Source organism: Octopus bimaculoides, chromosome 3, assembly GCF_046866305.1.
Source record: "Octopus bimaculoides isolate indiv1 chromosome 3, ASM4686630v1, whole genome shotgun sequence".
In the NCBI taxonomy this organism is placed as follows: Eukaryota; Metazoa; Mollusca; class Cephalopoda; order Octopoda; family Octopodidae; genus Octopus; species Octopus bimaculoides.
The window spans coordinates 45,041,797-45,063,193 of record NC_142930.1 but is presented as its reverse complement, the minus strand read 5'-3'; the positions used below and the strand labels follow the sequence as shown (position 1 = coordinate 45,063,193).

The following is a 21,397-nucleotide window of genomic DNA, read 5'->3' as shown; positions in this document are numbered from 1 at the left end:
AGAGGGTCCCAATAGGACAGTCACTGGTTCATTGTATTTACAATGGTGAGAGAGAGAGTGTCCATACAGGTTGAGTTGTAAAATATGACATGGTGATATCTGGCTTTCATTTGTAACAAACCAATTTTCTATGATTATAGATCAGTAAGATTTATGAGTCACGACAGACTACTACTGTTAAGAAACAACAATGAAAAGTCACAATATATCCCATTTTGGGGGAGCAAACAGAGACTTATGTTATAGCTTCATTATCTAGAGGTTTCCCTGTGAAATAGCAGTCAAATGTCCTTCATGTTACATCTTACTGTCTTTAAAAAAACACTGAATATTGAAATCATGAAAACTCTTAGATACCTGCAAAAAAAGTGCATTGCCACTACTTATAGTCAATGGAGACTAAACAACAGCACTGTGGCATGAAAAACCTCAGTCCATCATCATTTAACATCCATTTTTCATGCTGCCAGAGGTTGGCCAGCTGAAAAACTGCCCAGGTTTCTATGGCTGGATACCCTTCCTAATGCCAACCACTTAACAGAGTACCGAGTGCTTTTACGTGGCACCAGCACCCACAAGATCACAAGATTAGAAATGCTCAACTAAAGAAAGATGCAGGGGACACGACTGTATGCAAAGACAACCACAATTTTTGTGTCTTCTCAAGCACAGCAAATTGCCAGGTGTCTCAGTCCCTTGTCATCCCCTCCGCGAGGCCCAATGGTGGAGGTTGTTCTGAAAGAATAAGCTGGGCAAAGTTGAGAGAGCTGCTACCTCTTGGTAACAAAGGGCCTCTCTCTCAGAGTGAAAGGCAGATTGTATGATGCCTGTATACAAAAAAGTTATGCTACATGGCAGTAGGATATGGGCTGTGAAGGCTTGAAAGAAATAAAGCCAGTATGCTCCACTGGTTGGGTAATATCAGTGTGCATATACAACAGGGTATACATAGCATCAGATGTTGTGTGCAAGAGAGAAGACCGTGCTGGTACAGTCATGTAATGCATATGAATGAAGACAGTTGCATCAAGAAGTGCCAATCTCTAATTGTGGAGAGAACGTGGAAGACGGATGAAGTGGTAAGAAAGGATCTTCATACATTAAGATTCAGGACTAATCAAGGTCTAAACAATAATTGCAGAGAGAGAAATTAAACAAATGGAATCCTGTAAGGAATTTTCAGACTGTTTTTATTTTGACAAAACACAAATGTCTTTATTAACAGCATATGTCATCTAATTAGAGACACACGCTCACACACAATCTGTTTTTTTTTTTTATTCCTGTTGACTTTTCTTGTATGTATTCACACTTTCCTGAAGAAAAAAAGAAAAACAAAAGTAACAATTAGGAATATAATTCAGATCAGGTATCAAAATTAAATTATTTGATTTTCTTCTTTTTACAACTAAACTCATGAGACACACACAAACACTCTAAATATTACTGTATGTGTGTGTGTGTGTGTGTATATATATATATATATATATATAATACACACACACATGGTGGACCTTTCTTCCACTGGTTAAGCCATCTGGCTGAGGTCATGCTGGGACACTATGTCTCAGAAAGACATGAAGCTAAACAATTCTAATAGTTGTTCATTTTTCTTAATTAAACTGGTTTACTTACCTCAAATTTATCCAGAACAATTTGGCATAAAGAATTTAAATTGTTAAGTCCATCAACTAAAACTTCCACAGCAGGAATAACTAAAGACAAAGACAAAAAAGAAAATTAAAATAAGACTATATTTTGCTACGCACACATGTATATAATATATATATTTGTTTATACACACACTGTATATAACCTATATTTCTAAACAAAAAGAATTTTTTTCTCCAAAAGTAGTTGATTATTTACATACATTATGCTCATGCACACCCATGTAGGATAATTTGCATATGGTAATTCACATACTTTTGCTCAAATTCATGCCACTGGGTACTGAGTTATTTCTGTTAACTCATCTTTGCTTTAATTATGTAAATTATCTTGGCTATTTTTTTTTTGTTTCAGTCATTTGACTGTGGCAATGCTGGAGCACTGCCTTGAAGGATCTTAATCAAACAAATTGACCCCAGGACTTATTTTTAAGTTTAGTACTTATTCTATTGGCTGCTTTTGTTGAACTGCTAAGTTATAGGGACATGAACACACCAACACCGATTGTCATGCAGTGATGGGGAGACAAACACACATATATATGACAGTCCTCTTTCAGTTTCCATCTACCAAATCCACACAAGACTTTGCTTGGCTCAAGGCTATAGTAGAAGACACTAGCCTTAGGTGACACACAATAGGATGGAACCCAGAACTGTGTGGTTGGGAAGTAAGCTTCTTACCACACAGCCATTGTTTTTCTTTTTTTTGTACATGTCTAAGCCCTTTGTCAATTGGAATCAATGTAGAACTTCTGTGCTGATGAAGACGAGTGCACAGAAAGAAATGACCGCAGATACCCTGATAGTCATTTCCAGCATGGCGTTTGTACTTCAGAAATTTCTTGATTCTTGAGATTATTTTTTCTTATTCACAGTCAGTCCCAAATGGCACCAAGCAACGGAAGTGGGGATTATTTCAATAACTCAAGAGTTTACTCACATAAACTTGTATCTAACCTAACATTATGAAACTGGTTATTAACCTGTGTCGAAACTGTTTTAATTAAAATACCCCACTACAAAATGACAACATTTTATCTGTCCTTCCATATGTTGTATCTAATGTAAATAGCCTATGTCACAAAAACATCACACTCTGCAGAATGCCAGCATCCTGTTTGCTCCAACACTTGAATTTACCAATAAAACAAATGATGTCACTGTGATGGCAAAGAGAATTATGCAATTTGAAGTGACCAACAGCAGTCTGAAGACTTTCACCTAGAGTCACTTAAAATTTATTTAAACTCCTCTTCAGTCTACCTTGAAACATTTGTGATGATATGAACATGTTTTATACCCACAAAATTTAAGTAATTTAACTTATGTGTGTGTGTTGAATGTACAGTGAGTTAAAGAGTATATAATACATATATTTATTTGTTCAAAGATGATGATTCAGAGTTGCCTGCCAGTGCCAATGGACTGGCTCCTGTGCAGGTGGCACATAAAATACACCATTTCGAGCGTGGCCGTCGCCAGTACCCGCCTGACTGGCCCTCGTGCCGGTGGCACATAAAAGCACCCACTACACTTTCGGAGTGGTTGGCGTTAGGAAGGGCATCCAGCTGTAGAAACTCTGCCAAATCAGATTGGAGCCTGGTGTCGCTTCCTGGTCCACCAGTCCTCAGTCAAATCTTCCAACCCATGCTAGCATTGAAAGCGGACGTTAAACGATGATGATGAACAATGATGACACTAAATTAAATTCAGAATAGATCAACTATAGGAAATGACATAAAATCTCTCTATTTCAATAATTAATAACTAATCCAAGTGTTCAGTAAAATGAGTGGTGAAAGTGGAGTTGTGGAAATCATTAGTGACAGGAGTGCCTGGCTAGGTACTCACATCAGATACTCTAGAGCCCTTACTTGAATGTCTGTATAACATATAGTAGTAATATTTTACATGAGGGGAAAGAAGTGGAAACTTGTTCCATATAAGAAATTACAGTGTACAAGGGACAAAAGTAACCAGTTACTTTCAGAGAAATAAACTATTTTTTATACAGATCTGTAATGTTTGAAAAGCTAATGTAAAGCAAAGGTTTTGAAGGGTTGTAGGAATCACATCGAATGTTGTGAGGGTAGGGTAGGGGTAAAAATACACATATATGAAAGAAACTGTCAGAAAACTGACTGATTTTCACCAGTTCCATTATGCAATCCATTACCCTTATTGAAGACACAACTTGAGCCTCAGGTGTCTTAAGTGGGGTCTACTCTGTTAGAAGGATTGGGATGTTGTGTCTCAGGAGAGATGTATGGTTACCCTTTTCAGTAGCAGCAGCTTTTTGTTATTTGTTATGCTTTATCCTCCCTTCTGCTAAACACCCAGTTGTCTCAGAATTCTACGAGAGTCATGATAGTTATCTTTCTTCCTCTGAGTAAGAAAAACGTTTTATCAAATTGAAGAAGAAAATAGAAAAGGTGAAGTCGAGTAACATTGGAAAATAAAAGGAGTAAAAAGTATAACATACCTTTGCTTTGTATCCGGAAATTTATCTGTTTGTCAAAGGGATGCGGTACACCATATCCACAAAATTCCACTCTAGGACTGAAACATAAAAGTATCATCAGTTACACTACCTCTACTCATGTCTTACAACTGCTTTCATAGGCACTATATTATCTCTCCTGAGACACAACATCCCAATCCTTCTAACAGAGTAGACTCCACTTAAGGCACCTGAGGTCCAAGTTGTGTCTTAAACAAGGGCAATGTGGATTGCATGATCCTTTTTTTTTTTTTATAAAGGAACTAATGAAAATCAGTTAGTTTCCACATCACACAGTTTTTCCCACTTTTGGCTCCATTGTACAGTAGCTCTAACACAATCTTTTTACCTTCCCATACTGACAGTCAACTTTATAGTCTAAGATGGCCAGCTATTACTTTCTAATAACATCTTCACAAGCTACAGAATTTTTCAGTTGATTTCATCATATTAGCTATGTTCTTTATCTGGTTAACCACCAAACTTTTAGGGGTAGCACTGATTGTTGGGTAAACTATAGCAGGCTGGTAGAATCATGTGACTGTTCCCACACATTCACTGCAATGGTTTAAGTTTTGAACATATAGCTTTATGGAAAGGTGCCGTATGGAACTTGGCATAGTGAAAGAACATTAAGCTTAAATAATAATTACTCTCTTAATATACAATTCTATGAACTTACAATTAAAAAAGCCCTAAGATATCTCACATTTGATAACAGAAAATAGAAATATTTAAAATAAAAAAACAGCACAGCTCAGGTATGGCTGCATGGTTAAGAAGTTTCACTGCTACATGATTTCAGATTCAAACCCATGGCACTTGGACAGGTGTTGTCTACCATAACCTTGGGTTGCCCAATACCGCGTGTGTAAATGTTTTGTATATTTATAAGTGGTGGTGTGTTTACAAATGCATACAGAATTAGTCTATGAAAAAGTAAAAGATCTCAATATCTAAGAGTAAATATTTATATCTGTTACAGTTCCAGCTAACAGCATACTATTACTCAGAGTTTACATCAGCCAACACATAGAAAGCAGACATCAAATGAATCTAATGATACTGATGATGTATGTGTGTGTGAGTATATTACACTGTTGTAATCGGATTATGGTCATCTGGCATACAGTAAATGCACAATTTGTGCCCTGTGGATGGTTGTTACCTTTTTTTTCTATTGAAAGATTTTACCCAATATACTGTGAACTATTATCATAGCTACTTTTTTTATTTCTATATGTCAGTGTGTATTGTTGTTGTTGTTGGCACTTTGTCGTTTACGACGTCGAGGGTTCCAGTCGATCCGACCAACGGAACAGCCTGCTCGTGAAATTAACGTGCAAGTGGCTGAGCACTCCACAGACACGTGTACTCTTAACATAGTTCTCGGGGATATTCAGCGTGACACAGTGTGACAAGGCTGACCCATTGAATTACAGGCACAACAAAAACAGGAAGTAAGAGTGAGAGAAAGTTGTGGTGAAAGAGTACAGCAGGGTTCGCCACCACCCCCTGCCGAAGCCTCGTGGAGCTTTAGGTGTTTTCACTCAATAAACACTCACAACGCCCGGTCTGGGAATCGAAACCGCGATCCTATGACTGCGAGTCCGCTGCCCTAACCACTGGGCCATTGTGCCTCCACGTCAGTGTGTATATGCTACAATAAATTGGAATCTTTTATCCTTTACTTGTTTCAGTCATTGAACTGTGACCATGCTGGGGCACTACCTTGAAGGGTTTAGTTGAATGAACTGACCCCAGTACTATTTTTTAAAGTCTAGTACTTAATCTGTCAATCTCATGCCAAACTGCTATGTTACAGGGACAAAAACAAGCCAACACTAGTTGTCAAGTGGTGGTGCAGGAAAACACACACATATATGACAGGCTTCTTTTAATTTCCATCTACCAATTCCATTCATGAGGCTTTGGTCAGCCCAGGGATATAATGGAAGACACCTGCCCAAAGCACCACACAATGGGACTGAACCCAGAATTTTTCTTTCTGTCAGTTTTAGGCCCATTTGTACCAAGATGTACTAAGCCATTAAATTAAATATGAAAACATTTGATGGCAGTGCTTCATCATGGCCACTGTTCCATAAAAGGATAGAAGAATAAAGAATAAGCATTAACTATAATAAACCATAAAGGAACAAATCATTTGGTTGTTACTTACTCTTTCATGATAACATAACGTAATGAATTGCCAAGTGTGTGGTCTTCATTGTGTAAGATAAATGTCTGGCTGAGTGAGTCAATACTTTCTAAATGTGGTATCTGTAACATAAAATCACAGAAAGTGTGTGTATGTTTGTATATATATATATATATATATATATATATATATATATTAATACATACATACATATATCAATAATGTTAATACGCTTAGTTTTGTTTGTTTTTATACGTACCTGTGGTGTCACACTTCAAAGGAAGAGGTAAAAAGATTGAAGGGAGGGGTACAAAAAAAAGAGAGATAAAAGGTATTCAGCTGTTATGTTTTAATACAGAATTATTAACTTGGATTACATTACTCGAATGCAAGCCAATAATGGAGTCAATATGTGAGCAAATACAACGCAATATATACTCAAAAATACACGCTAATTAAAAACAAAAGTAGAACCTAAAGATTCACATGCGAAAAGTATCACACCACTTACAAAACAAACCAGTATGCAAATTAGAAGGCAGTCAAAAGTCACTTTAAAAGGACACTTGGTGAAAGCACGAAATAAAGCAGAGTTGCTAAACATAGTTCGATACTTAGTCAGAACATAGAATCAAATTAGAGCAATATAACACCTCCCCAACAAGTATGGAATAAAAAACATAAATTACAGTATCACAACAAAATTGAATATAAATAAATCAATGTTGTGACACATAATAGTCCGGAGGTTTTTTTTGTCTCAATCTTCTTGGATGTTGACGACTGTATTCTGGAGTTGAGTTATTGTCGCTAAGTGGTAACAATGAGCTAAGAGATTCTTCTTCAGGAGCAGACTTGTCTATAACTTGAGGTTCTGAATCACAGAAAGAAGGCGTATCTCCTGATTCTTGACTACCAGAATACCAGAAGAACGTTCCATACTGCTAAACCAAAAAGGTTTCCTTGAATATGTATGATGTATTTTAAGGCTAAATAATAATTCTGTGTATGTTTGTGTAATTGAGATATTTTGGTTGGATTATATAGCTATCGGTTTTATACGTCTTTCTATATTCTGTAACTGTCACAATATAGAAACATTTCTCATTGCACCAGCACACAATTTAGAAATGCTTACATGTTTTATGTTTTCTGTGAAGTTTGATCAGGTCCAGCTAGTATATATAAAGAGAGAGACACAGACAGGCAGATAACAGCCATTAGGAATTAATGGTTTTAGTAGCTGTACAGGAGTCTTTGCTTAAATATGCTCTTGAACATGTGGATTCATTTAGCAGGAAATTTAAGAATCAGTTTACACAAACAAGAATTTGAATAAACTTCATTTCTATCACTACTACTATGATGATGGTGGAAGCGCAATGGCTCAGTGGTTAGGGCAGCGGACTCACGGTCATAGGATCGCGGTTTCGATTTCCAGACCAGGCGTTGTGAGTGTTTATTGAGCGAAAACACCTAAAGCTCCACGAGGTTCTGGCAGGGGGTGGAGTGGGGGGTGAACCCTGCTGTACTCTTTCACCACAACTTTCTCTCACTCTTACTTCCTGTTTCTGTTGTGCCTATAATTCAAAGGGCCAGCCTTGTCGCACTGTGTCATGCTGAATATCCCCGAGAACTACGTTAAGGGTACACGTGTCTGTGGAGTGCTCAGCCACTTGCATGTTAATTTCACGAGCAGGCTGTTCCATTGATTGGATCAACTGGAACCCTCGACGTCGTAAGTGACGGAGTGCCAACAACTATGATGATGAATAATAATAATATTCATTAGCATGGAATCTGTTGGGATGGAGCAAAAATACATATTCACAAATATTCTGAGCAATAATAATAATAATAATAATAATAATAATAATAATAATAATAATAAAGCAATAATATAGTGAAATAAGCTGAATCATTTGGGATTTTCAGTCAATGAAGCTGGGGGATTGAAGCAAGAATGTAAAATGATTGGGTAGCAAGTTATATTTAATCCACAAGAGAAAGAGAAATTCATAAAGTGATTAATCTCAGAACAGAGACTGAGAAAAGAAAAATTTCAGCCCTCATCAGGCTTGCTGCAGGTTTATTTGAAGGCAACTGTTCAGGAGGTTTTGCTTAAATAAGCTCTTAAACATGTGGATTCATCTAAAAGGATCTGTTTACACATATACTACCACTACTACAAAGATGATGAATGACATTAATATTCATTGGTATGACATCTGTTGGAACAGAGAAAAACTATGGCAAAAGGACTGGGAAGTTAAAATAAATGTTAATGAAAATACATATTCACAAATATTCCTAGCAATAATATTTAAATAAAGCAACTTACTGACTTTCTATTTTCATCATCAAAATCTGAAATGAGAAACAAAACACAAAAATCAATTTCAGAACAAAAATATAGCTTTAAGTTTTCTTTTTTAATCATTGAGTCTATCTTCAGTACCACTTACATTCACTTCCCTGTAACTTGAGGGTATGCCCTGACTCATCTTCACCACCAAGTTTTCTCTCTCCCTTTCTTTTCCAACTGTGGTAGCCATGTATCTCTTTTATAGCAAGACACCTGTTTCTGTCCCTCTATCATATTTTAACCACACATCACCTAGCACCAACACCTCCTCCCTCGACAGAGAGGCCCAGTCTTGTAGGTTACTTGGTAATTTCACTGGTGTTGGTACCACATAAAAAGTACTCGGTACACAGTAATGTGGTTGGTGTTAGGAAGGGTATCCAGTGATAGAAACCATACCAAAGCAGAAATTAGAGTTTGGCACAATCCTCTGTTTGACAGTTCCTGTTGAATAGTCTAATCCATGCTAGCATAGAAAATGGACATTAAATGGTGATGATGATTTGCCACAAAAGACTGCAGTAAAAATAAGATAGGTCAACAAAAAAAAGAAGGTAAGGAAAGCAGATCATTCACAAAGGCCAATCTCTCATCCATATGCATCACATACTCAAACCAACATAGTTTTCTCTCTTGTACACTATATCTGATTCCTTATGCTCAATTTTCCTCTCAATACATTTGTTCTCCATCAAACATCACATGCTGACATTGCACATCCAGTGGGGAATGCTTATTTTGTTCTTTTCTAGTCTTTGCAGGTCCTCTACATTTAGGGGCCATATCTCACTAGCATGTAGCACTGCTATTTGTACCCAACCATAGTACAATACACTTTTTACTGAGAGAGAAACCTTTTACTGCCAACAAAGGTATATTGCTCTTATTCTGGCTACTGTAATTTAAGAACACAGTCCTCCATTGTTAATTGGTCACCTAGATAACAGAAGCTATCTACTACTTCTAAGGAACTGCTTAGGCATTTGAAAGCATCTATTTCCCATGCAATCTTAGAGTTTATTACTCCTGTGCATCTGCTACATACATCTGCTTTCTATGTTAAACTGCCTGATTCCACTGCACCTTTTGTGTGGCCAAGTTTTTACTAAGTACGCCATATTAAAATTCTACTCACTCCTTTTCTACATAAAGCACAACAATAAATCTATCCCTCTCGTAATACTTGTCCTCTCTCATCACTTCAACTCTGAAGTCAACTCTCTCCTATTCTCCTCTCAGTCACAAGTCTCTTTAGTTTTGCAAATTACAAGACAACTTCACTAGTGCTGGTACCAAGAAAAAGCACCTAGCAAACCCTGTAATGCGGATGGCATCTAGTTATAGAAACTATAGTGGGAATATATATTCAGTACCAGGTGTTGATATGGCTGTGTGTATATTATTACAGGAGTTCATATAGAGAAGAAGAATAAATTCAAGAACTATATATTCACTATATAAAAATATATTTTATTTACTGGTCGATGATACATAATCAAAATATAGAATCAAAGTTGAATGAAGTAATCTATGCAAGAAAACTCGAGCAGAGTTAGCAAGCTGCTTTTATTAATGGAAAGCTAGACATTCTAGAAAGTTCCAAGAGAAACGCTAAGCTTCTTGAATAATTAAGAACCACGTCTCGTGACACAGATGCTTCGAGAAACTTAGTAAAGGGAGGTTACTCTATAGACCTTCTTGCAAGAGACATCATTCAACTATTTAGCTACATAGAGTACTACAAAACCATGCCAAAACTGAAACATTGGAGCAAATGAACTACTACCAAACTGTCCAATCCAAGCAAGCATGGACGGATGTAAAATGATAATTATATATGCACGCTTTTTGTCTCTTACAAAAAAGGGCAGTGGCCATGGCTATTTACAAATACTGCAAGACGTACTATGTCAAGACTCAACATTTCTGCTAGTTCACTATTCTAGGCACTTTATTGACCCTGGAAAGTTGAAAAGTTGACCTTGGTATGATTTAGACTTAGAATGCAAGTTGCTGAAATAAATATAGGAAAACATTTTGTGTGATGCTTTCATGACTTGCTCACTGTCTTAAATATTTGTGTGCGTGTGTGTGTATACATGCACACACACTACATGTACAAGACAAGAGGGAACATCTTTACATAGTCACTCAACTAACTCTTAGGTGTGCCTATTCAAAGTTGACCAGGATCTAAATAATATATAAGCAACAACCTGAAAACCTACCTGTTGTGGGAACTTTCCTACTTTCCTTCAGTGTATTTGCTAAGTTGGTATTGTCAGTGCGAACCAAAGCATCCAGAAATGATTCAAAACATTTGATGCCTTTCCTTTCAACCATTTTCAATAATTTCTTCACTTTGGTCTTTCTTTCATCCTCTTGCTAAATAGAGAAAAAACACAGTTACTTAAGCAGGAGGGATGGGAGGTTTAGTCAGTTTATATTTATTTCGAAAGGCTTTTCATGGACTGCTGCATATTTTGCTTCACAGACTGAAACGATGAGAATATTGTTTTTCTGGTTTAAGGGCCCACAGCTTTCACATACTGTCTCAGATTTCCTCATTGATAGATATCTTTTACCTGGTACTTGTTTCAGTCACCAGTCCGAGGCTATCGTAGGGCACTGCCTTGAATTTTTTAAGTCAAATGAATTGACCTCAGGACACTGAACTGTTAAGTTACAGAGATATAAACAAACCAACACTGGTTGTCAAGCAGTGATGGGAAAAACACACACATATACATATGAATATGATGGGCTTCTTTCAGTTTCTGCATATCAAATCCACTCACAAAGCTTTGGTCAGCCAGTATGTTTAAAATTGCTATTATAGAGTTAATTTCTCCATGATATAAAACTGTATCTCTATATCCCTCATTTGATTCATGGAAGATGATCCAGATCATCGCTTGCAGTTTGCAGATGAATGGCTGGACAAGTTGAACAATGACCCAACATTGGAAGAACATGTCTGGGGTGATGAGTCAAAATTCTATATTTCAGGGAGTGTTGTTCAGCATAACTGTGTATACTGGAGACAAGAAAATCTTCAAATCATGATTGAGTATGACCACAAGAGCCCTGGCATAATGTTGTGGGCAGGTGTGAGTTACAACAGACTTGTGGGACCATTCTTTATTGAAGATGACGTAAATGGGAACTTTTACAAAACCAAGTTCTCCCTAAATTAAAAAGAACAAAAAGACTTTGAAGAATTATGGTGGCAGCAGGATGGTGCTTTCCCACATTACTCACTGGCTGTTTGTGACTGGATGAATGAAATTTTCCCTGAATCTTTGGAATGGGAGGCAAGGGTCTGTGGAGTGGCTGGTTTGCTCACCTGACCACCAGACTTTTGTTTTGTAAGGTTATCTAAAAGATCGTATCTATCGTCAGAAGATTAACAGTCTTGAACATCTTAAACAAGTTATTATCCAAGAATATGAAACAATCTCGGTAGCATGTCAAAATGTTTCGGTACAGTTACAAACCTGTGTTGCAGCAGCAGGAGGCCAGTTGACCATGAAATGGAAAACTAATTTAACTAAATAGTGCATTCATTAACTTTGTACATTTGTGTGCTTATAAGCATATAAATAAATATAATTAACAAGTGAGTCCACCCTGGACAATTATTGTGGCACAAAAATATGTTTAAAAAAATAACAAAAACATTATGAAAACAAAACTTCTACCTCTAACTCTTCTTGATCATCAGGTGTAAGGGCAGAAGTTTCCAACATGCATTCAATCACAGGCTCAGGAACTAAATTGGTTTCAAGAAGTTGTCTGTTGTCTTTTAAAACTTTATGTAAATATTTATTCATTTTGGCAGATAAAATTGCAGATTATCTATATTAAAAAAAAAAAAAATTTTAATGAAAAAACTGACTCAATGAGTAGATAAACTGTTAGGTTATTGTTTTCTCTTTAACTACATTCATTTGTATGGTTTTTTTAGTTGGTTTACACCATGGCTGGCCAACCTGAGGCCTGCGGGCCGCATGCAGCCTACAGACTTTTATCTTGCAGCCCACTGTTTGAAAGGGATTTATTTATCTTGTTGATGTCCACTTTAAGACCCAGCCACCAAAACAAAAAAACAAACAGGTGTTAAAAATGTGTATTAAACAAATATCAGAACTGAAATTTGCGCCAACGAACCGATTATAAGGAAATTTGTGACTAAAATTTTTTTCGGGGGTGGGGGGATTCTGACATGCCAATTTTTTTTTTTACAGATTCGGAATCTCCGTAGCCGGAAACGGGTTTCTGTAGAAAGGAAAAAAAAACAAAAAAAAACGGATGCCTGTGTGGTGACGGTCCGCCTTTTATTTTTCGGAATTTTCAGAGAATTTTTGCGAATTTATGTTCTACACACGGGAATTTATACGATTGTGCAAAAAAAGAAATTGTGTGTGTGATTTATGAGCGATTTAGCTGTTGTTTTTAGCACATGACACTACCACCTGATGCCGTTTTCGTTTCTTTGCCACTCTGACTTGTATTGATGTTTTTCAATATTTTTCTCCATAAACACATTTAGGCATTCTTTCGATAAAGGTAGAAGAATAATGAAAGTCTTTGTTTGGCAATTTCCGTAAGAAAATGTATGTAATGTATATTTGTTTAAGTACTGTGTGTGAATATATATACATATGTGTGTGTGTATTTCTGTTTATACACATACCTACACAAATATATATACATGCACATAAACATAAGCGATTGAGCTGAAAAAAAATTACCCAGCAGTTAACAGAGCAGCTTCTTGAGCACTTGACATAAGTCTTTCTATAAAGAATACGTACACCACCCGTTTTCGGCGTGACAAAAACTCTAACCACCGGGTGTACGTATTCTTTACTTTCACATACAATGACAACACAATTAACATGATTACATTACACCCGAGTTATAAAAAATATTTTTAAAAAAGCTACGCTTTATTTAGTAGTTTAGACAAAACAATTCAGCAAAAAGAAAATTAAGTCATAACTGAAATTATTTACCAGAATATAAAAAAAAACACGTGGTCTGGCAAAATAAAGAGGTATTATTAAGAAAAATTGTAACTTAAAAACTCACCCAAGAACTGTATCGAGATGTATTTGTTTATAAAAATAGTTGCGTGTATGAGAATATATATTCAAGACATTAATTACTTAATAGGGTCCTATCTCTGATAATTATATTAGCAAAGATGAGCAGTGTAGGTTCAGTAGTAGACGGTGTAAACTGTAATAAGTACGCTACAAACAAAATCTCAGTAATAGAGGTGCTTACCTCTCAAAGGGGATATTTTCTGATAGGCTTCGCTTTTTGAAATTTTAAAATTAAGTGAAAGTTTCCAAATTTGTTATGCTGATGTATTTTCACGCTGAATCTGTTGTTGTTGTTAGTCACTTGTTCAAGAAAATTTTTAGGAAAATGTGTGAGAGGTTTAAAGTTAGATAATTTTTACCCGAAAAGATGACTCAAATGCATCTCATTCATTTACATGAGAGAGATGCAGAATAAGTTATCCACCGATGTTTGCCATGGGCAAATCTCCGGAAAGTTTAGCAATTGCAAAAAGTAGACAGCGCTTTCAGTATCGATCTGAATGAAAAAAAGAAATTCCAAGTCCTCGAGTCCTCTCCCCCATCTCGCCTTTCGCGGGAGCGCTTTTTTTTTTTTTTTTTTTTTTTCATATTCGTTCAGAGCAAGTCGTTTTACATCTATTACACTATTTTTCTTTTGTTTCTTGGCTCCGGTGAGGCGTCTCGGAACATTCACGATGTGAATGTTCCGAGCCCTCTCCCCACCCATCCACCCCCAGTTCGCGAGCGCGCATTTTTTTCTTCATATTCGTTCCCAGCAAGTTGTTTTACACCTATTAGACTAATTTTTTAATTTTTGTCACCGGGTCAAACGCTTTAGTTTGACCCTAAAATGTATTTTAACAGTAAATTGCCGCAAGCTCTGTCAGTTCTTTTTCCAACGTCTCTGTCGGAACTAGTCCATTTTGGAAAGGAGGGAATGTGGCGATCTTTCGGAAAGTATATCAACACTAAAAGTATTTGGGTCAATATAAAGACCTGTCTGGGGAAGGGTATTAACAAGTGTTTAGAAAACGAATATGAAAAAAACAATGCGCGCTAACGACCCTGGGGGTGGGGAGGAGACTTTCGGAAAATTCACAAGATCCGATTTTTCCGTCATAATTTCGGGTAAAATGGATATATATTCATTTTGGATCTTGTTCAAAACGGAGGCACCAGTTTTCATTAATGTTTTATGTAGTGTTTTTGGTACCGAAAGACTTTCAAACTTCGTATACTTATCTATTTTGCGTTATAGAACAGAAAAAAATGTTTGTATTCGAATTTATTTCATGTAAAAAATTGTCTTATTTCGATAATTTCAACCAATCACTGACAAGTATTCAGCTGTTTATACTTACTCCTTTGGCAGTTTAAGCGGTGTAAAGCGTATTTAATCTCCATTTATAATTTTGTTAACATCTGCCTGAACTGTATGAAAGGTTTATTAGCTACTGCCTAACCCTACTGCCAATATGCTTCAGCCATTTTTTGACAAGGAAATAATAATTTTATCACCGCCAGAATCGTTTGTTTACGTAGTCAGCACTTAATGTATTCGGCTGAATGGACGTCAGTCATTGGTTGAAATTACAGAAATACGACAACTTTAACATGAAATAACTTGCGATGTACGTTTTTTTTGTTAAGAAGACTAAGAGAAAAAGATGTTTTATATGACACATTCTACCAGTGTCCCAAGTTTCAAAGTGTTTCGTTAAGAAAATACTGGTGCCCCCGTTTTGAACAAGATCCCAGAAATCATCTAATACTCTAACCCTAACCCTGACCCTAACCCTACTTAGGGTTACTGCGGGAAATTACTCTGAAAGAAATCTCTGCAGAAAGATTGATTACACATTTCTTGCTTTATGTTATCGCAGTTTTGTGAGATTTGGCTGTTATTTCTAGCATGTAAATAGCCTGCTTGGTGGGGGCGGGGATTGAATTAAATGAGGAAATGGGGGGGGGGGTCGAAATTTTGAATTTGAGATTTTGGAAAATTTTTTTTCAGAATCGGAATCTCCATAGCCTAAAATGTGAGATTCCGTAAAAAAAAAAATAAACAATAAGGGGGGAAAGGTTCAGATTACATATAGTCCATCTGGACGGACGGAATTTTTACTCAGTACATAAAACCAGAAGAAATGCCGCTAAGCATTTTGTTCGGCGTGCTACCGTTTGTGCCACCTCGCCGCCTTCCTATGATACAATGTCTTCAGTTTATATCCTAATTTTTGTTTCCAAATGAATAACCTTTCTGTTTCCCGTTCGACTATGAAGTGATTACCATTCTATATACGTATATTTGATAATAGCTACTTTTTAAAGTAATAAACCATTAAAATATGCTAATTTATTACATCTGCTCATTGAAAAAGGCTGCTTTGTTCTTATTTAATATAAATATTTTTTGTATTTAGTGACATGAATAACAAAAAAAAAAACGCTAAAGAGTTGTCAATGGTGTGAATGAGCTGGCCTTTGATGAAAGACTGGAAATATTCCCCCCTACCCGCCCATTTTCTCCCAAATTTGTTTAATTTTTTTGCCACAAACACCCGTTTTCAGATACGGAGGGGCCTCACTGATGTTAGTGACAGGGACATAGAAATCATTATGCATGCCAGGAAGACAGTACTGTTCTGCGTGGGTCAAGCAATCCGATGTAGTGGGGAGCCTACGATAGTGCTGATATGTGTGACCTTATAGGGTTGTACATTCTAGATACTCTTGGGAAACAGCTCTCCTCTGTTTTCCTTGGCCACTACAAGGATGATGCCCTGGCCATCTCTAGGGAAGCAAGCGGCCACATGCTAGATAGGCTTAGGAAGGACTTAATCAGCATGCTTGGTTTCATGGGATTGAAGATAATCATAAAGACCAATCTCACCACAGTGGACTTCTTAGATGTCACACTGGACTCGGGCTCCGGTACCTACAGGGCTTACTGCAAGCCAAACGAGAGACTAACATACATCAACACAGCCTCATGTCACCACCCATGGTGTCCAAGAACCTGGTAAAGGGTGTCAGTAAGAGGATTTCAAGCCTTTCCTCTAACCAAGAGGCCTTTGATGCAACAGCCACATACTATAACGAGGCCCTAGCTGCCGGCGGGTTCAAGCACCGCATCTCCTATATGCTAAAACCTAACACCCACAAGGAAATGCCGCAGGAAAATAATTTGGTTCCTGCCCCTACCCATAACACTATAATGCCTGCAGGTAGACTTTTCCTTAAGTTAATAGACAAACACTTTACTAACTCCCATAAGTACGCCCCCATTTTCAACAGGCACAATGTTAGGGTCTCGTTTAGCTGTGCCCCTAGCATTAAGAGTATCTTAGTGCCCCTAAGCAATGGGGAGAGATGGGTTGTTCATGCAGGATCTGCAACAGTTGCCTAGTAGAAGGCCGCTGCAAAACCAAAGGCGTCATCTTTCAGGCTGAGGTACTGGCGAACCCAGCTAATTCCACCGGCAGGAACCATAACAGCCATTGCAGCCATAGACATGAAAGCCACCACCACAGCGGACAGCCTTCCTTAAGTCAACAACAACAACACCAACAATGCCCACTACATCCCTGATGGCACCGTCACCATCACTAACATTGACCACAGTGATGTCGCCACCAACACCAACCTTACTAATAGCAGACAGGATAATATACCTACTGACAGCTCTCATTCCAGCAGTGACAGACCAAACTATATCGGCTGCAGCAGCAGCAGCGCCCCTAACAGATGCACCGGCATAGACGTGAATAACAGTAGCCCTGTCAATGAGAACAGCACCTCCATCACCACCAGAGAAATGGCAATAATAACGATAATATAAATATTGTAACACCGTCAGCTGCACAGTAACATTGACCACACCCCTCTACATAACACTACCAATGCCACCACCACCCCCACCAACACCAAAGGCCCCAGCATCATCATTGTTGAAGAAAACACCAGCAACAACAACAGCAGTACCAACATCGTCAACCCCAGCAACATCATCGTTGACAGCACTAGCATCAACAACAACACCAGCAGCAGCAATAGCCACAATAGCAACAACAGCAGCAGTACCAGCATTGGCAGGCTTAATAACACCAGCACATGTACCACTGGCAACACACACAGAAGACGTAACACTACTGATACAATCACCACCTCCACCAGAATCACCAACATCACCAGCACCAGCAACAACAGCAACACTGACAGCACCAACAACATCGACAGCTACAACAGCAACATCAGCAATAGTAGGCACAGTACTGACTCCACACAGCCAAAGAAATACATCGGATGCATGGAAACTTCCTTCAAGAAACAACTCTCCAACCATAGGTCCTCCTTCGGGGTTCCGGAAAGGAGATATATAACATCACTGACCAGCCATATCTGGCAACTGAAAGAAGACAGAATTCCATACTTGATATCATGGAAAATCCTCCACCGTCCCATTGTTTATATCTTCTGGTTTGTTTCCCCCTCCATACTTTAAAGAGGCCATAGGCCAACGAGTCTTAGGACTGATGATATGCCATAAAAATACTCTTTATGGCGAGAAACCCAGGATAACCTTATAAACAGGCCTTCACCAGTAATAAATATAGACTGCTCTACTTCTTAGAGTGTGCTAATTCTCTGTTTTTATGTATTTCAAAAAAAAAAAACGATATATATATATATATATATATATATATATAGTATAGCATAGTATAGTATAGTATATGATGAAGAAAATGGAGAGTTTTAAGAGATAACCATCAATTGGGAAACTTTGGATGTGAACATCCCTTTCAAGAGGAATCTATATCCTCACAATAACACACACACACACATACATTATGGATTAGACATCTCATCTCATGGGGAAATTTTTGTCTTAAATTTTTAATATCTGTTTCTTGGAAATTACAATTCTAAAAAAAAAATAAAATTCAAAGTATCTTCTACATAGTTTCAGATTAATCAATATTTTATGAATGGAGTTTGTTAAACAGAAACTGTGCAAAATCTAAAACCAAGTGAATAACTTACCTGGTTTCAAAGGATTTCCTTTACAGCAAAAATTTTCATCTCCAAATGCATCCTTAACTATAGATCAGGTTGATCAAGGCTGAACAACAATGACTATTTCTTTGGTCGTTTAATGGTCATCGAAACCAATGTTCCAGTCATCAACCTGAAACTGTTGACCCAGGCTCTTGTCCTTGGCAAACACCAAACTTTCTTCAACACATTCTTTTTACTTCCCTTTGTCAGTAATTATATCAAAATATGAAAATACTTGACAATATACATCATCAATAAAACTTTTCAACCTATCAATTTACCTGCCTACAGAGGTGTAGGCATGCATGGTGGTATGGTTTTTCAGGTTCAAATCCACAGTGTGGCACCTTGGACTTTAGTCTTCTACTACAGCTTCAGGATGACTGGTGCCTTATGAATGGAACTGATAGATTGAAACTATATAGAAGCCTGTCACATACATGCACATGGATGCATACTGGGTTGCTTAAATGTTGATGTTTCATGGCTTTGGTACTGCCAGAGAAAAACATTGATGTGATGTTTACCTCACACTCTGTATTTTCAAAGCCCATTAAAATAAAATAAAAAAATTTAATCCCTTACTTGAAAAACATTTAAGAATTGGTGGCAAAAAGGACATCCAGTTGCCTTAAGTTTCCATCCAACTAATACTAGCTTGGGAAAATGCTTGTATAATGAACAAGCAAACTCTCTTATAGGTAACAAAGATGATAAATGATTATTGCTTAGACCATTCTAAATTTCAGTCCCTTCTTGATGACTACTGACCCTGTAAAATTGAATCCATTAGAGACCAACACTCCTTTGCTACACATTTCAAAAATCATTGAAAATTTTCAGTGAATTTAAAGCTTTTGCAATTGATAAGAAAGCTTTCTATTCTTTCCAGTTAATGAAGACATTTGTCATTGGTAAATTAACCTCTTAATTCTAGGTTCTGCTTCCATATTTGGAAGTCAAAATCTTCAACAATAAAAGAAACCTGAAAACCATATCTTGATAAAAATATTCACAAGTGGAATTTATGAGAATTTTCTAGAATGTGTAGGCTGTAATAATTGCTTCCTTTTAATAAAAGTTGCATGCTCCAAACTAAATAATATGTAGCTTTCTTATTATAGTGTATTTATGTGTGTGTGCAAATGTACATACACACATACTGCTTGTAAGTAAACATTTTTAAACATTGAGCCAGTGGGACATGACCATTTGCTGATAATTTAATTAATGCCTACTGCCTATCGTGAGATTTATTCATGACACATGTCTGATCTCCACTGTTTCCTGAATTAGTTAACCAAAAACAAAAATATGTCCCTTGTCTGAAATTAGTTGCCTACTATGTAAACATCCAGATATAAAATGGTCAGTGATTATGGGAGAATAAACCAATTCTTAACAATGAAATTAATTCCTTTGACTTCTATTTATTCATACTAACAAGGTGGGTTGGAAGGAGACTATTTGAGGCAGGACTTTCCAACTAAATGGTCTTCTGGTCATCACTGCTTACCTCTTTATCAATAGTTATTTTTTTAATTCTACAGGTCTTTAAAAGTGTAGAGCAACTGGTAGTTATGTCAACAAGGGAGATACAGCTGATAACAGAAAAATCTGTACAATGTCAATATTCATATATATATATATATGCACACATACTCACACAATTATGTTTAGATATAGGATATCATTTTATCATCCACTTTTCCATTCTTGCATGAGTCAGATGAAACTTGTAGACAGATGCTGTTCCTGTTGCAAACCCTCAGTTTCCCAGGCACATACATAAATTATATATCATACACACACACAATGGGCTTCTTTCAGTTTTCATCAACCAAATCCACTTGTGTTTTAGTTGGCCTGAGACTGTAGTAGTAGACACTTGCTCCAAGGTGCTGCAGAGTGGGACTGAACCTAAAGCAATGTAGTTGAAAGTACAAACATCTAAACCAGACAGCTGTGCATTAATCTATATTTCAAATAATTATAATCATCTCAGGCATTTAAACATTGTAATCTAAATTCTACATTAATTGCTTTAATTTTATAAAATTCCTCTCTGCTATTAACTTAATGGGACTTTCCAGAGGCTATGCGTCAAGAAGCTTGCTTTTCAACCACATGGTTCCGGGTTCAGTTCCACTACATGGCACCTTGGGCAAGCATCTGCTATAGCCTCGAGTTGACCAAAGCCTTGTGAGTGGATTTGGTAGATGGAAACTGAAAGAAGCTTTTGTATATAACTGTATGTGTACATGTGTCTTTGCATCCATGTTTGTCCCCCACCACTGCTTGACAACCAGTGTTGTGTTTATGTACTCATAACTTAGCAGTTCAGTAAAAGAGACTGATAGAATAAGTACCAGGCTTCAAAAAAAAAAAAAATACTGGGGTCAATACATTTGACCAAAAATTCTTCAAGGCAGTGTCCCAGTATGGCCACAGTCTAATGACTGAAACAAGTAAAAGATAAACAAATAAGTGAATAAACAAGAACTCAAAATCAATACTGAGTAATCACAGAAATCATTGGTTAGGAATTTA

General features: G+C 37.0%; 1 protein-coding gene across 3 annotated transcripts; it reads right to left on the bottom strand.

The window, feature by feature from the left end:
* Positions 1-1,173: 1,173 nt before the first annotated feature.
* On the bottom strand, positions 1,174-14,506 carry LOC106880344 (putative DNA-directed RNA polymerases I and III subunit RPAC2). Of its 3 annotated transcripts, none has more exons than XM_014930228.3 (8): positions 13,992-14,506; positions 12,401-12,557; positions 10,928-11,084; positions 8,676-8,701; positions 6,356-6,456; positions 4,156-4,232; positions 1,636-1,715; positions 1,174-1,316 (listed from the first exon to the last, which is right to left on the bottom strand). In XM_014930228.3, the coding sequence occupies exons 2-8, from the start codon at positions 12,530-12,532 to the stop codon at positions 1,278-1,280; spliced, it is 612 nt and encodes a 203-aa protein (XP_014785714.1). In that variant the 5' UTR covers positions 12,533-12,557; positions 13,992-14,506; the 3' UTR covers positions 1,174-1,277. The 3 variants fall into 3 exon arrangements, with proteins under 3 accessions (XP_014785714.1, XP_014785713.1, XP_014785715.1); XM_014930227.3 differs by having other exon boundaries at positions 13,794-14,453; XM_014930229.3 differs by lacking the exon at positions 13,992-14,506 and adding an exon at positions 13,454-13,592.
* Positions 14,507-21,397: the final 6,891 nt, after the last annotated feature.